This window comes from Neolamprologus brichardi, chromosome 1 (genome assembly GCF_056152115.1).
Source record: "Neolamprologus brichardi isolate AB-2024 chromosome 1, ASM5615211v1, whole genome shotgun sequence".
NCBI lineage: Eukaryota > Metazoa > Chordata > Actinopteri > Cichliformes > Cichlidae > Neolamprologus > Neolamprologus brichardi.
In genome coordinates this window covers 37607443-37624912 of record NC_142104.1, presented here as the reverse complement: position 1 = coordinate 37624912, position 17470 = coordinate 37607443, and the positions used below count along the sequence as shown (strand labels likewise).

At 38.4% G+C, this 17470-nt stretch overlaps 1 protein-coding gene across 5 annotated transcripts in view; it reads left to right on the top strand.

Annotated features, from left to right (window-relative positions):
- ksr1b (kinase suppressor of ras 1b) overlaps positions 1-12682 on the top strand; it is a 62757-nt gene extending 50075 nt beyond the window's left edge. For 4 of the 5 annotated variants that reach the window (XM_087841638.1, XM_087841641.1, XM_087841652.1 and 1 more), the window contains 14 exons: positions 485-568; positions 668-729; positions 1986-2098; positions 2255-2429; positions 3194-3248; positions 5296-5341; positions 6417-6668; positions 6765-6961; positions 7162-7258; positions 7578-7711; positions 7803-7934; positions 8336-8471; positions 9921-10051; positions 10692-12682. In XM_087841638.1, the coding sequence (XP_087697764.1) occupies positions 485-568; positions 668-729; positions 1986-2098; positions 2255-2429; positions 3194-3248; positions 5296-5341; positions 6417-6668; positions 6765-6961; positions 7162-7258; positions 7578-7711; positions 7803-7934; positions 8336-8471; positions 9921-10051; positions 10692-10773 (1696 nt within the window). In that variant the 3' untranslated portion in view covers positions 10774-12682. Of the gene's footprint in view, positions 1-484; positions 569-667; positions 730-1985; positions 2099-2254; positions 2430-3193; positions 3249-5295; positions 5342-6416; positions 6669-6764; positions 6962-7161; positions 7259-7577; positions 7712-7802; positions 7935-8335; positions 8472-9920; positions 10052-10183 lie in introns of all 5 variants that reach the window. The other variant, XM_035911375.2, reaches the window with a different exon arrangement.
- Positions 12683-17470: the final 4788 nt, after the last annotated feature.

Here is a 17470-nt window from a genome sequence, read left to right as displayed (position 1 = left end):
TAGCCCATACCTGCCCATGAAATAACCTTTGAGTCCAATTTGAGTGAAATTTTATGTAAACATGTAGTATGTTTATTTCATACTGTACTATACTGGACTCCTCTATACTACATGTAATACTATACTCCTTTTTACATATGAAATGTTATTCTTATTAGCAGACTGAAATGATATTTGAATCTGTCATCATGCCTTTGGCTTCATCAGGAGAAATTTACGTTTTTTAGCTTAAGAACAGCTTGATGAACAAGATGTTTTTGTTCTTTCCTGAATTCCTTTGTATTCACAGCATGCAGAAGTCACTATATGACTTTACACTGTCAGTCATTCTAAATGAAATTATTATAAATTAAAATTCTACATTTAGATGTATAGTCACAAAATTTAAGGCTCGGGTTTTACTCATCATCTATTATCACCTGACTAAATTCTTAAACACATTTCTCAATATATTTGTCATATTTGTTCTCCGTATCTTTTGCAGGTTTTCGACTAAGTCCTGGCTCTCCCAAACATGTCAAGTTTGTTCTAAGAGCATGATGTTTGGTGTCAAGTGTAAACACTGCAAGTAAGAACTGTAAAGATAAGATCGTGCACTCTGTCAGACTGCAGTACAACTTGTCATGACTTCTTTAGTGTAATATTTAGAGTATTCTTCTCCTCACAGGTTAAAGTGCCATAACAAGTGTACCAAAGATGCACCTTCATGTCGGATATCATTTGCTACATGTAAGCAACATTAAAATAATTTAGTGATGTGTGACTTTACTGGTCTAGTGGTGTTAAAGACTACATTAGAAATCTCCTGGTTAGACTGGCCAGAGATTGGAACGAGCCAATTTCCAGCATTCGTGGCCCTGACCAGTGACCGGTTGGTCATCCTCACCTATGTTCACTTACTACCTGGTCCATTTCATGCATGTGCAACACATGCACAGCAGTGCAGGCAAATAGTTATGCGCTTACTCACAGCCGCACATATATCAGTATGGAAAGTCCTGACTGATGAAACCGTTATCCAGAGCTCAGAAATGGGTGGGGCTGTAGCTCAGGAGGTAGAGCAGGTCATCCTTAATCAGTAGGTTGGTGGTTCTGTCCCTGTATACTCCAGTCTACATGCCAAATATCATTGGGCAAGATACTAATAACCAGTTGCTCTCTGATACAGTCAGCCGAGTGTAAATGTGTGTGAAAGTTAGATAGAAAGCACTTGCGTGGAAAAAAAAGTACATGTATGAATGGGTGAATGAGGCATGCTGTATAAATGCTTTAAGTACTCGGATAGAGTAGAATAGTGCTAAATAAGAGCCAGTCCACTTAAATTTAGCTACCTAAGGGCCAGCAGTCCTTGATCATTTGCTCAATTCTATGAGTAAAGGAGAGTAAAAAAAGAAAGTGTTAGTCTGTTATCTAGTGAATTTGTAAACATACTGGGATTACCACTGATTTGTTATATAACTCTATTGAAATGTGGGGGAAAATATGTTAGATAAAAGTGGGTAACAGGTTTCTTTTCAGTTCTATAAGTGGGAAAATATGCTACAACTTGTAGTTTTAGGAAAATTGTTATGGAAATTATATTTTTCTTTGTGGTCAGTTGTAGTTCTTAGAAATCAGTAACAAAGGGTACGCCAGGTCACAACTGGTGCCGCTCTACACTACAACATGGACCCCGGGAGGAGATGCAAACCCAGCCTGGGGAAGTAAGGGAAGATGAGGGCACATGACAGCACTTAGTAATGTCTGTAGACAAATCATCCAGGTGATTAAAGTCTAGCGATTACTGGCAACAATGCTATTCATTTTGTAATGGACTCCCATTAGCTTTGACAGTTACACTAGTAGCATATTAGGAAGGATATTATAATGGGCAGGATAGTATCAGCAAGAATCTAACATGTTAGGGCCTGTTTATTTTATTTTAGGAATTGTAAAGTTTTGAAAGTATTTTAAGCTCAAAGCTTGTATTTTTATCTGACCGGTAGTGCCAAGGATGCGTAGGGCAGAATCGGTACCATCAGACATCAACAATCGGATTGATCACACAGCCGAAGTCTCAGTGCAGTTTGGCACCTTACCAAAGGCACTAACCAAAAGGGTAAGTGCAGCTTTCTAATATGTGTTATATCTCATTCAGGTCTGCTGTAGCTCTTTCTATTCTTCAATACTGAAATGGAGAAGATTGTTGAGATCAGTGTGCAAGAAATAAATAATGTGAAATAATTGAAATGATGGACTCCTTGTGTGTTTGGAGGACCCTGTCCCCAGTATTAACCAGCTGGAATCCAGCAGTAACCCGTCATCAGCCACCTCTTCCACACCTTCCTCTCCAGCACATTTCCAGCAGAGTAACCCTCCAAGCGTAAGTGCCACCCCCCCACCTAACCCATCACCACAGAGCTCCTGGGACAACCGCTTCAACTTCCCAGGTATGCAACGTAATAAAGACAGCATTGTTTCACTCTTAGAAACGATATATTTAACTATAAATTCAATTAAATATTAAAGTTGTAGAAATTACATCTCTAACAAAAGTGAAAAGTGTGTTTTTGTGAAAAATAAGGCCTCATTTGTTGTCAGGAAGACTTTGTTGAGATGTGGGACTAGGGGAATGTTTACAGCCCTGTGAGTCTTGAAAAAGAGCTTGAAAAAAAGATGACAGCTGGACATCTTTAATTTATGAAGATGTTTCAATTCTCATCAAAGACGCTTCTTCAGTTGTAAAAAAAAAACGCTGGAGAATTCCAGGTATACCTTAAACTGCACCTTTTGTGTTAAAAAAAAACATTGATTACAAAAATATGATTAAAAAAAATATTTGGTGAGTTATTCCAAATAAGTTTAAAATGATATGAAAATCAGTTTAATCTGTTTTTATGTAGATTTTTGAGAATAACCAACTTTTATTTTAAAACTGGGCTGTATGGCAAAACCAGTTTCATGTTTAAAAGTGTCAAGTGAATGATTGAACATGTGAGCATCATGATCTCTTTGAACCATTCAAAGAATTGTTGTAACGTGTTTTATTGTCAAACTGGTTAAAAACATTTTTAAATGCTCAAACGTGATAGTTTGACAGCTTCAAACATCCTTTGTCCTCATGTCATGTACTGCAAGTATCCAAGTATCAATTTTGAATGATGATAAGTAGTTTTGTAGTAGTGCAGTGCTCTCAAGCTGAGTTTTCCAACAGATGTTCCTGCCTCCACACACAGCGTTCAGCATTCAGGCAGTCACAATGAGTCTGGGTAAGAGAATACAACATTCATGTAGCGATCCAGTGATGCACTTTTATTTCATTCCTATACTTACTATCATGAGTTCAAGTCCGATTTGGTAGGAATTCAAACAGTAGCAGTGCTTTACCAAACAGTCCACTTACATAGTACACTTTCTAAATTACTTTAAAGTTCACAAATGGCTCTTTCAAACTGTATATTAGCATCTAACATTTGTAGGTATAGTTTGATATTTCTCCTTTCTCTTTCTTTCTCCTCCTCCACCGCTGCTCTCTCTCCTTCCTTATTTCCCCCTCATCCTCTTCCTCCTTACCTCAATCGACGTCTCTAACACATGAAAGCTTACGTGTACATAAACATACTTATTTATCCCCAATATTGTCACAATTGCTTATTGTCACGAGATTAGACATGCGACCTTCCCCTTTCCAGTTTACTATGAGCTGTGTGAACAACAGCTGATTGAAGCGTTTGATCCACTAAAAAGAAAGTTTCACTAACACAAGTTAGCAGCACCTAACAACAGCACAAATGGCAGCACTGGCAGAAAATTTGAGGATATCTTCGACAACTCACCATCTGTCATTAAACAGAGGTGAGCTTCAATGACATTGACTTGCATTGGACTCTTTTGCAAGGTTTTACAGCCTTCCTCCTCTTTTTATATCGACACAGTGAGTCTCTCTCTTTATCCACCAGAGCAACGCAAATTTTAAGATTTCTTTTTAAAAGTATTGTTAGATTGACCTGTATATCATTACGGTTTTTCTTTTAAACTCTCTTAAAAAAATCCAGTATTGCTATGTAGAGAGCACACACTGTACATAAATAGTATTTATGGTGATATTCAAAATTATTATTGATAATGTTTTTGTAAAACATAAACTAAAACCTCAAAAATAGTTTATTTACAAAATTTTCTTGAATTTGTAAAACTCCTAAGATAACATGAGTTGGAAACAAATCTACCATGGCATCTGAGTTTCTGCTGATATTACATCCTATCAAAATACTGACCACCTTTATTTGTGGTTTTAGGAAACGTTCCTGGGTCTGCCTCCTTGCAGGAGAATAAAGTAGAATCTTACATTTTTCTAGCTTTAGGGCACTTACACTGTAAGCCATTTGTTCATATATGTCACGGTCAGCAGGAGCTGACTGCGAGAGTGTGAAAATGAGGTGCGGACATTGGGGGAGACGGAGCAGAGCCTTGAACAAAAAGAGAGCTGTTTTATTCAGACTGGTAGACATGAACAGAGCCCAAAACAAGAACAACAACTAAACTGGAACCCATTCTGGGAAAACGAACTGAAAATTCTGATCAAACATGATAACGGTGGCAACTAAGATTACTATGAGTTCTATGATTATGACTAGACGTGGAAACACAGACGTTCTGACAAAGAGAATGGAGCACGCAGACTAAATACACACAAGAGGTGATCAGGGGAAGTGGAATCACATGAGCATAGTGACACCAGAGGAGAAGTGTGAAACTAAGCACATTGAACGAGGAAACGCCAGACCTTCAAAATACAACAGGAAACACAGACGTAGAAACGACAGCACCAACTAGACAACATGAAATACGCTGACACGAAATACATGGCAGACTACATAAAGGAAACCAGAACAGACTTACAGAAGAGGACATAGATGGACCTAAACTAGAATAGGCTCAACTAAAACCTAACTAATAATGCAACACTAGAACTACACATATTATTCTAAGAAAATACAAATTTACCATAAAACACTCACAATGCTGGGTCAGAGACCCAGCCACTGACAATATAGTTCTTTATGCGGGCTGGTGTTTTTGGATTGGAGCACCTGGATAAAAGCCACACATGCAAACTCTACAAAATAAGGCTCCAGGAGGGTTTGGAGCAAAATAGTTTTGCTGCCCAGCACAATGCCGGGACATGGAAAGAGGAGAAAGAGGAGCCGTTTTGGCAGCCAGTAGCTCTCAGCAAGTTTCCAAATGTAGCTATTCTAAAGATAAATTAATTTGTTACAAATTTTGGTGAATTCTTGTTAATTTCTTTGGTTTCAGGATGGTGATTACTGAGACACATATAACAGCCACAGAACAGGGACTGGTAAGTAATAGAAGCCACATAACTTATTTTCTGTACAGCACTTCCTGTGTTGGGTATTTTAAAGTTCTTTATAAATCAAATTGGATTGGATTGGATTACAGTATATTAAATTGAAAAGATGAAGGGAAAGGGATGTGATTTGCTGGTTTGTCTCCATTACATGTATATTTTACTCATGTCATTTTCCTTTGGTTTACAGTACTTGCTAATGCACTGTGCTAAAGCATGTTCCTTTTTTTCTGACACTGATATCCATTTGGTAACTTTTCAGCTTCTTTCAAATGTTTCTAATTTAGTTATTTCTCAGCCTTTTGTTCAAATGATTCAATTCATTCTTGTCTCACAAATCTACACACAATACTTCAGCAAAAGCAAGTTTTTGGGCTGCTTTGTTAATGTATTAAAAACTTTATTTTAGTACTTTGTTAGAGACCCATCCTCGTGTCTTCTCATTAATGATCCTACAGCCATAACCAAGGTCCTGTATTGAACATTCCCATTAAGCAGTACTTTTTTGGTGGAAACATTAAATGATGTGTTGGCTATATTAACATCAGACCTATCGAGTGTTCGGGACGTTTTTTTTCCTCGCAGAACTGCTTCAGATCCAGCTGATTCATACAACACCCAGTGTGACTGTCTATATGAGGTTACTTCACAGTATCTCTATTGGATTGAGGTCTAGCCTGTAATGGATTTGCTGGGATGTTTAGTTGGGTTTATTATATTTCTTTATTTAACTTAAGCTCATTTCCTGCCTGCCATTATCTTTGAAGATATTGGTAAACATTTCCTCCTAATGACGATGAACTTTCCAGGCTGAAAGGGAGCAGCATCCCAGTGGAGCAATCTTTTCATACTCTTCATACTGATGGATGTTATTTATTCCATCAAATATTTCTTCCAGCAACCACAAGAATTGTATAACTATCCAAAATACTTTTGGTCTGAATGGAGAATTATAAGACTGCAATACCTATTTCACATTTGTATACCAAGTGCTGCTATTTCCAGTAATAGATATCAAAGTGTTTAACATCAGTGTGCACTTTCATTCTTCTGCCATGTGTTACAGGAAGAGGAAGGAGAGGAAGATTACACAGCTATGGATAAAGAAGAAGCTGACCAGACTGACGCAAAAAAGAGTTATTCCAAGGAAGAGTATGATGAAGATGGTCTGGATGATCTGCCCTCTTCTATATGCCGCCGTCGGGCTGTTGGCCGTTCTGGGGTCCCCATCTCTCGTAAGGTCAGCCAGACCAGTGTCTACCTCCAGGAGTGGGACATCCCGTATGAGCAACTACAGCTGGGAGAGCTTATTGGAAAGGTGAAAGCAGATTTGTATCATAGAGATATAAAATCCTGTTCAAAAAATGAAAAGAAAAAACATTATTATTAATTTAAATTTTGGCTTTATGTCCAGGGTCGCTGGGGTAAGGTGCATAAAGGTCGCTGGCATGGTGAGGTGGCCATTCGCCTTCTAGAGATTGATGGCAACAACCAGGATCATCTGAAAGTCTTCAAAAAAGAGGTTATGAACTACAGGCAGACCAGGCATGAGAACGTCATCCTGTTCATGGGTGCATGCATGGCTCCTCCTCATCTTGCTATTATCACCAGGTACTGCTGCATGACTGCTCACCTAAACACTGCATTGTCACTTATGCTGGCTTCCCCCCATTTCAAGTGCAGTTCCAACCACAAGTGCATATGTGCACTGTTGTATATAAAGTTCTATACAAAAAGTTGTTTGCTGTTTTTTTGACTTTTTGTGATGTGATGTTTATTTTGTAACCATACTGCATGTGTTTCCTCTGCAGTTTCTGTAAGGGTCTGACTCTGTATTCTGTTGTAAGAGAAAGAGGTCACCTGCTGGACATAAATAAAACCAGACAGATTGCACAGGAAATCGTTAAGGTAAGTAATACCTGCATATTCTATTGGTTGATAAATACACTACACACAAACATACACTATGTACATTATATAACAAGTAGGAAAATGTACTGTTTTGGATACAATGTCAAGATTGAAATATGCTGCACTTCAGCATGTTTTGGTGCTTCCCCTCATCCAGTGCCACAATTTGAAAAAGTTTAGTGTCACACGTAAAATAAAAATCTACACAACGAGGCTTTAAACATAGAAACTAAAAATATCTACTGTTGGGTCATCTTCATTTTCTTTTTGTGAATGTAGGAATATCTTTTGTTCAGAAAATCTTTGTTTGTTGCAGGGAATGGGTTATCTTCATGCTAAAGGCATCATTCACAAGGATCTGAAGTCCAAGAATGTGTTCTACGACACAAACAAGGTGGTGATTACAGACTTTGGCCTGTTTGGAATGTCTGGTGTGGTACAAGAAGGCAGGTAAGAGTGAAAGAAACTGCATCTAGGCAATAAATTTATGGTGAGCCATGTTTTTTCTCCTAATTATTCTTCTCCGTGTTTCTGTGTTTAGAAGAAAGAATGTGCTGCGGATACCACAGGGCTGGATCTGCTACCTGGCTCCAGAAATTGTTCGAAAATTGAGCCCAGAGGTTGATGAGGACCAGCTGCCTTTCTCCAAAGCTGCTGATATTTATGCTTTTGGGTATTGACTAGTGCCATTTATACTAGAAACTATTAAGGTGATATTGAAGCTATAGTTTATATTATGCAGTTCTGCCTTTGTTTAGGTTCTTAACCTTTACTTTGTTATAATTTCATATTAGCTTGTTTTTGTGTTTTCTGTGGTACATAACAATTGTTTAATTGTTTGGTTTTCTCGAAGTTAAATCAGGATTTTTACTGTTGCCAGCTAACATAGTAAAATTGTTTTTGTAGAACCATAAATTCAGCTATCCAGACATGATGTGCAACAGCTAGAACTGCACACAGTTTTTTAAAACCTTTGTTTCTATTTTATTCATGCTCCATGTTGCATATTTGAGCACATGACGTAAGAAAATGTAAAAGAATGTAGTACATGAAAGGATGTTGTGTCATTTCCAGCACAATCTGGTATGAGCTGCAGATGCGAGACTGGCCAATTACCAACCAGCCTGTGGAAACTATAATCTGGCTAGTGGGTCGTAATGAAGGCATTAAGAATGTGCTGTTAGAGTCCAATCTGGGCAAGGAGGTCACGGTGAGTCTGAAGATCATGTCTACGAAAAAACTGACCCTGTTGGTAACTGTCACCAATTTACAATATATATTTCCTTTGTTCCCAATGTGGGAAATGCTGTTGATGTAACAGCAGTATTAATAATAATCATCATAATAATCATAAGTATTGCATTTCAACATCAACACAGCACAGCATAATGACATTACTAGTGTTGTAAGAGCGAATGGTAGAAATAAAACACCGAACACATCTTTCCTTGCCACACAGCTGTTCAATGTGATTTATGCAGCTTCTGTGCTGGTCTCCCAGTTTAGACTGTTGTTGATGTTACACCCAGCTACTTGTACTTCTCCACTACATCAACATCCGGTTCTAGGATACACATGGGCTATGTAGCTGTTACTTTCACCACTGGTCTGGTCTAATTCAGGCCCAGCTGAGTTCAACACCCACAGGGAACAACTCTGACTTATTGCCAGTAAGGCAGACCAACAGTTGTACAGAGACCAAATGGCTCATAGTTACGGACCAGACGGCCCTCAGAGAGCACTCCAAGGGATACAGACAAAAGCTTTCTCCAAGTCTGCAAAAAACATGTTGGGCAAACTCTCACCTGCCTCCAAATATATTTAAGAGTTTGAAAAGCTTGTACAGTGTTCTGCAACCAGGATGAAATCTTCACTGTTCCTCCTGTATCCTAGGTTTAACTAACAGACAAGCTCTTCTTTCCAGTGCCATAGCATTGACCTTTCCAGGGAGGCTGAGGAGTGTAACTGCTGTAACTGTAACTGGAGTACACCTTCTGGTTCCCAATCCTAAAGATAGGAACCGCCACCCCAGTCTGCCAGTATAGAGGCACCACCCCACAATTCTATGCCATGTTTGTAGAGCCGTGTCAACCAAGACAGCCCTACAGCTTCCATAGGCTTTTGGAACTCAGGGCAAACTTCGTCCGCCAAGGACTTGTTTCAAGCTGTTGCTCCTAAGTGGTTGATGGCTTTTGTGGTGGTAATCCCTGAACCAGAAGTTGTGCACCAGAGGTGATGGGGCCATCAAGCTGAAAAAGGAGTCCTATCAGGTTGGATTAGCCTGTAGGACTTCAGAGGAAGCTGATGGGTACCAAAAGGCCAAACTAAATGTGGCTCAGGCGGTAGCTGAAGCAGCAACTCGGGTTTCAGAGGACATCAAAAAGAAAAGTAAAGAAAAGTAAAGAAAGAAAGCAAAGGCATAAATTTGTAAAATTTCAGTTTCATCACCATGCATCAAATGTTTTCAGTTCTCAACAAATTTTGTTTAGCATCGTCTTGAAATAAGCAAAATCTTTTCTTAAAAGGCATCTTCTGGATAGCAACACGTGTAAAGTATTAAAAGTATTAATATTGATTATATTATTATTATTTTCATATTGATTAAAATTTGATTACCAACCAATCACCATGTTCTATCTGTTACCTACCGTCCCAACAGGAGATCCTGTCTGCCTGCTGGTCCCTTACGGCAGATGACAGGCCACCTTTCACCCAGCTGGCAGGCATGCTGGACAGACTCCCTAAACTCAACCGCAGGCTTTCTCACCCTGGACACTGGAAAACAACAGAGTAAGTGTCATGGAGTGACAGTAAATTCATAATTTGGGTGAACCAACCCACTACACTATATAACATCAACATTCAAAATGTTTACCTGTTTATTTTAGTCATTGCTCATCAAAATCTACATTTTCATTTCAGAAAAATTTGAAATTTTATGAAGCTAAGAGGAACCATTACACCATCAGTCAACAAAAATGCTGTAAATAGTGTTTTTTAAAGAAATGTGAAAAATGTAAAGCTGGCCTGCTGATGATCAAATGATATATATGTACATACTTAGACTGTTTTTAATGTGACTACTGTTTTGTTTTGAGGAACGAATGAATAATGTATCAAGTAAATGCATTTTTTCTACTTTAACTGGCAAATTAGGCACTATCTTTACTTTTTCTTCTGATACGTGATAGTGTTTATCACAGTCTGTAATGTACTGCATTTCTCTTTTTCTTCTGTCTTCAACTTCCTCTTCTCTGGATGTTGCCTGATTCACCTTGGCCTGTTCCTGTTGTGCCTCATCTCCTGACGGCTTCCTTTGGGTCCTGCATTTCCATCTTTATCTATGATCTTGTTTCCTTATCTTTCTATTTGCTTACTTGTTTTCCAACATTCCTGTTTGTCTCCTGGGTCCACTCCTATTTTGGTTAAGGCCACTGGAAATTTATGAATGCCTGAGACATCACTGCCATCAGCATATCACTAAGTTAGGCAGTGAAAGCTTGTTAAATTGACTGAAAATATGATATGAAAGATGCAGCTCTGACAGATTTCCTATAAGATCGGATATTATGCATGCACTAGCCAAAATTTGTATTCTAGATGAAAACCAGCAGATGAAACCTTTTAAGTTCTGTCAGGGATGTCACTTCTGCTCACGAGTTTGGAAGCCCTTTCAAAATGTAATTGAAATGAATGAAGATTATAGATTATAAGTAAATGAGGAAGTAATTTCGGACACCACTGAAAACAGTGACATCATAATACCTGGGTCTAAAAATGCTTTGCTTTCATCTTTATCTCTTTTCCCTTGATTAACCTGTGTGCCTACTTTCCCCCCACATTTCTAACCTTCAGTGAATGTAATTCTTCTTATATATGTTTAAATGTGAGTGTAGGCATAGTCTCATGGCTGTTTGAGTTATCTGCATAGTTAACTAAGAGCTGCTGGTTTCAGCTCTAATTAAAAATACAATTTATTTCAAGGGTTCCACCAGAGTTTACTTTCAAAGGGTCGGTTCACAATATACACCCAGTAATTTTTTAAGTTACTTAACAGAAAAAGTGTTGTGCTTATAAATATACATTGATTATTATGTAATTATGATGCAGTCTCATAAACTTAGAATTAGTCCAATAAGATACATCAGTGCAGATTTCTTCTAATCTTCTTCTAATCTTGAGTTGTTGATTTAGTTTTTTCCAGAGTTTATTGTCCTACAGCAGCCACCATAGCTACCATTAGGTACTTGAATTGGAAGAGAAGAAAACAAAATTCAGTTGGCTGCAATCTAGTGACATCTAGTGGAGAGAAACCGACAGCTCTTAGCAGAAACTGCTTTTTGGTTGGTTTTTTGTTGTTGTTGTTGTTTTTTGTTTTTTACAAATTTTCTACACACTGAAGAATATGAGTATAGATATAATTTTAGCATTAACAGTCTGACTCAAACAGTCTCTCAGTCTACCACTGTTCTAATGTGGAATTTCTGCCTCTTTGATTCATAATATATCTCCAAAACTGAAAGTGTTTGCCTAGACTGAGTTCACTTTAGTGCAAAAGGCACCACGGAAGTCATTTACTTCTCTACCAAAGTAATAAATATCAGATATGAGTTACTATTTATGTTCCACTTTGGCACAATGAAAGATAAAGATGATTGAACTGACCCTTGGAAAAACAATTCCCTCAAAATAACAACTTTGCTTTTTTTAATTTCTGTTGCAATTTTATAAGATTCCCTGAAGCTATGAAATAGCTAAGTAGTTATGAATAGATGACGAATGTTGTGGTGTCGAAACCACGATAGAAAGACACTGCAGTGCTCCAACAACACTTGACAGAATGCAGCTGTCGCACACTGCCACCTGATTAGTCATCATTAATTTATCAGAGGGCAAACCACTGAGTGATACCACCCACAGTGGGATATAAGAAGAGATACAAGTTATCTGTCTACTTTAACTTCTTATAGGACAACAGTAAGCGGAAGCACAGTAATAGAAAGAATGTTTTCATTATAGTATAAGGAAGATTGTGACAAGAAGCAGTGCACCCTTGCGCAATTTGTATTAGTGAGCAAGACATGACTGTTGTGTTTGTGAGTTTTCTTTCCTCAGGCTGTACATTCACCAAAAGTGTTTGTATGTAATGGTTTCACCAGTTGGGCAAAGCCCAATCTATGATGAGAAAATTGAACTAATGCATATATGTAAATACAGTATTTTACTGCACGTTGTATTTTATACATGTTTGTGCAAGGGTTGAGTTTTAAAATGTTTTTGTTGGTACTATATTTATGTATGAGGCTGTTGTTGGTGGATTGTTTTCCTTTTCTTGTTTCCATTTTTCTGTTTTTTGTTGATACTTTCAAGGCTTTTTGTCTGAACAATTTAAGACATTAAACTTGATATTTTGAACAGTGACTTGGTGTTCACTATTTTATAACAGTGTTTGTAAAAATAGCCATACATTTATTTTAAATGAATCTACACTACCAACTGGACATAGTGGTGGTAGAGATGCAGAAGAAGAGGGCCGTAGCAACGTCAGGAAGAAGGAGCACGAGAAGCTGGAGAAGTACTAAGGATTCAGAGAAGAGAAGATCTGGAGGGTGAAGGTAACGGTGGTCCCAGTGGTAATCGGAGCACTCAGTGCAGTGACCCGCAAGCTAGTGGCTCCAGCAGATCCCAGGAACAGCATTGGAGATCTCTGTCCAGAAGAGCACAGTCCTAGGAAAATAAAAGATATTGCGTAGGACCTTCAAGCTCCCAGGCCTCTGGTAGAGGACCTGAACTTGAAGGATAAAGACCGCCTGGAGGGGGCAAGAGGGGATTTTTTAGCCAGAGTGAAGCTGACCCCCCACCAACATGAAAAGTAAAGGCAAATAGGCGTTAGAGAGGCATTAGAGTGGATAGTGCTTCGTTTTTGCAGATTTGTGCAGGTACAGTTATCATTTGTGCTGCTTTGGTTTTTGAGATATTAAACTTTATTTTATAGGTTATTCAAAGGTCACCATCCCCCCAGACTGCTCCAAAACGGACCAAAATGGTCTACGTTTTTAGTCTTTCGTTTGTGCTGATTTGTGCAGGTAAAATTATCGTTTGTGCTGCTACGGTTTCTGACATATATTGATTTTAATTCTTACGGCCTACGCTATATAACAACAATATCTGTGACAGTGAGTTTCAGCAGCTGTGGCGTTATGCACTTTTATAGAAGACTGTCCAGTTTTTTTTAGGCTTGCTGCGTATTTATGAATGTTTTGTGTGTTTCAGTACATTTTAATAAACCAATTTAGTCAGCGGAAAGGTTGATATTTCTGTTACCAGTGCAGAAACGTACACAAGGTAGGCTAAAGGTTTTATTTTTTTCTGCAGAAAACACTGAGTTACATGTGAAGTGATTCAGTTTGTCTGTATGATTTTGTTTTTAATTATATATGTTCATTATCAGGGGCGGTTCTATATGCGTTATTTTTGTGCCACTATTCTGAGCGCACATACAAAAAATTTGAACGCACATAAAAAAGAATTTCAGGTGCAAGTGTTGCTTTTTTTTTAACACTTTATTTGTAGTTTTCCAATTATCATACATGGCATTCTTATTATTTTACAGATAACCACAAAACAACAATCCCCACAGATCATAAAGACAGATAATACCAAGACAGGAAAAGGGAAACAAACAAACAAAAACACACACACTCACACACAAAGGGCGGTGCACCTCTCAATTGTTTTTACAGGACTGTTCTAGGGCAAACAAAAACATTCAAGGTTCCAGTTCCAGACCACGTAGATTGTTGACGTATGTTAACAGAGGGTCCCATGTTTTGTGGAATTTGCTGATGGATCCGTTGAGAGTACATCTGATTTTTTCCAGTTTGACATTTTGCATAACATCCCTTATCCAGTGGTGGTGTGATGGAGCAGTAGTAGACTTCCATTTAAATAAAATCAGGCATCTCACTAATAATGACAAAAAGGCAATGACCCTCTCTGTAAATGGGCAGAGGGAACAGAAGTCGCTATACCAGAGAAACAACCAAAAATTGCCACCAAGGGGGAAGGCGAGATGTTATAGGCATAGGCTTTAGAGATGACTTCAAAAAATGATGACCAGAAAGGAACAATTTTCGGACAGCACCAAAACATATGAAGGGAAGTAGCTGGAGTCTGTGCATCTATCACACGATGGGTCTATGTTCGGAAATATTTTTGCTAGTTTAGCTTTTGAAAAATGTAACCTGTGTAACACTTTGAATTGTATTAGGTAGTGTCTTGAACATACAGAAGATGAATGGATCCTGGTAAGAGCCATATCCCATTCTTCGTCAGACACCTGGGCACCCAAATCATTCTCCCACTGTTCTCGAATGTATGAAATAGACAGGTTACAACTATCCATAATATGTGAGTAAATAAATGATATTCTGCCTTTTTTCATCTCATTGACCTTTAGTATAGAATCCAAACAGGAAGGAGGGGGGAAAGTAGGAAAATTAGCAACCTTTTTACGTATAAAATCTCTGATTTGCAAGTATTGCAAAAAAAATGGTTATTAGTCAGACCAAATTTCCTAGATAGTTGTTCAAAGCTAGCAAACGTATCATTAATATACATATCCTCAATACTGTGAATGCCCCTGTCGTACCAAATTTTGAAGCCATTGTCCATTAGGGATGGTTGAAAAAGATGGTTATGTATTATTGGAGAGTGAATAGAAATACTCTGAATACCCAGATGTTTTTTTAAGCTGATTTACAATGCATAGCGATTGAGTAACAATTATGTTATCTTTAACATTATTAACTAGAGGTGGTAGGGGTGCACAGAGTAAAGCTGGGAGTGAATGTGGCCTGCTTGTGACCCTTTCAATTTGTAGCCATGCAGGGATCTGATCATTCCAGTCCTTTAGCCATAGAAAGATAGTATTGAGATTCGCCGCCCAATAATATGTGTGCAGGTTTGGCAGTGAGAGCCCACCTATATTTTTTGGTCTTTCCATAAATTATTTTCTTATACGAGACATTTTATTATTCCATATAAATAAAGAAACCATTCGATTAAATGACATGAAAAAAGACAGTGGTATGTAAACAGGTAACGCCTGAAATAAATATAGAAAATACAGAATATAGAAATTTTGGCACAATATTCATCTTTACAGAATTAGCTCTCCCAATGAGAGATAATGGTAAAATAGACCATCTTTTAACATCTTGTTTGCACTGTTTTAATAGAGGAGTGAGGTTACTGTTAAACAGACTGTAATAGGATTTGGTGACTTCTACACCCAGATATGTAAAGGACTCGGTAGACAACTTAAATGGCAGATTGGGGTATTCTCCTGCATTATTACTAATGGGGAAGTATTCACTTTTAGCTAAATTTAGTTTGTATCCAGATATGCTTCCAAATTCCTGTAAGACTCTGAGGATTTCAGGGGTAGAAGTGATTGGATTTGTTACATATAACAACAAATCGTCCGCATACAGTGAGACAGTGTGAGTTATGCCACCACACGAGATACCTTGTGTACTATTATTGCTTCTAAGAGCTATTGCAAGTGGCTCTATAGCTAAAACAAAAAGTAATGGACTCACTGGATCCCCCTGCTTGGTCCCTCTGTGAAGAACAAAAGGTTCTGATGAGGTACCGTTGGTATAGACTGAAGCAATCAGATTAGTGTAAATGAGCTTGATACAATGAATAAAGTCAGGACCAAAACCAAACCTCCAAAGTGTGTGAAAACGATAATCCCACTCAATCCGATCGAACGCCTTTATGGCGTCAAGCGATATTACTGCTTCTGGGGATGGAGTATCAGCCTCAGTATAGATGATATTAAACAATCGTCTCAGGTTAAAATAGGATTGTCTACCCTGGACAAACCCAGTCTGGTCCCCTGAAATAATATGAGGAAGAATTTTCTCAAGTCGGAGTGCAATGGCTTTTGAGAACACTTTGCCATCACAGTTTGTTAAACTGATTGGCAGTGGCGGTCCTAGCCTGTTTGGCGCCCTTCTCATACAATGAGAACAGGACAAATCAACAACTGACAATGACTAATTAATATTAAAATATGTAACATAATGTATTGTTTGGAGTTTAGTCTGTTACTGTTGCTATTTTTACCATTTCTTCTTGGAGCAACTGTAACCTGCATAATTTCCTTAGGGATTAATAAAGTATTCTGACTCTGATTGTTTCAGGATGACCTGCCATTATCCAATCACACATCTGCTTACCTGTATCTTTTGCTCGTTTCTCCTCATCTTCTTTTCTCTTTTTTCTAAACTGAGCACCTGATGGCTTTGAACTTTTCTTGTCCATCTTCCATTGGTTTTAATTTTGTACTCCAGTATGAACACCCATCCCTCAACCCGAGGATCACCACAACATAACCTAATAGACCAACACCTTGGTTCACAGATTCACTTTGTCTAGGGTTTATTTCTGAGATTTCACACAACCCAGGATTCATATCATGAATACATAATGGGCTTGGATTTACAACATTATAAATGAAATGCGCTCTATTTGGAAGCAGCAGGGCCCATCGCCCCTTTCGACGGCTTGTGTGTGAGACTTTAAATCATCAAACTGTAAATTTTAAATTTTAAATTGTTATTGATTCCTTTACCCCTGATCCTAAAGTGTATATTTATTGTCTTACTCTTCTTATATTTATTGTTTGTTTACTTGCACTGCTGTAACTGGAGCCTCGTCGTCTCGTCTCTCTATATAATGGATTGTAAGTAGCGGAGATGACAATAAAGTTTACTTTGACTTCAGCAGCGAGCAGGCGCACCGAGGGTTCTCGCGCTCACTTTTCGTGTATAGAATTTCGAAAAAAACATTGGTGCAAATTATAAGTCTGTATCATGATGTCTGGTGTTTTCGCGTTTGTTGGTTTGTTTTTATTTTGTTTTACTTTGCGAGTTGGTTATTAAACGCTGCTCCAGCCGGTCAGAAAATCCCCCGCCGTCCCGCCCTCTCCTCCCTGTGTCGCAAGCAGCAGGCGCACCTCGCAAATGAAGGGCGCCCTCACTCCCAGCAAACGGGCGATAGAAAACCGATCGGTGCCTGTACCATTCCCAATATGCGCTGGCTGACGTCGGGGCAGCATGAGTACGAGTATTATTTTTTTTTGCCGATGGCGGTGATGCCGCCCCCCACCACAATGCCGCCCCGGGCAACCGCCCGTGT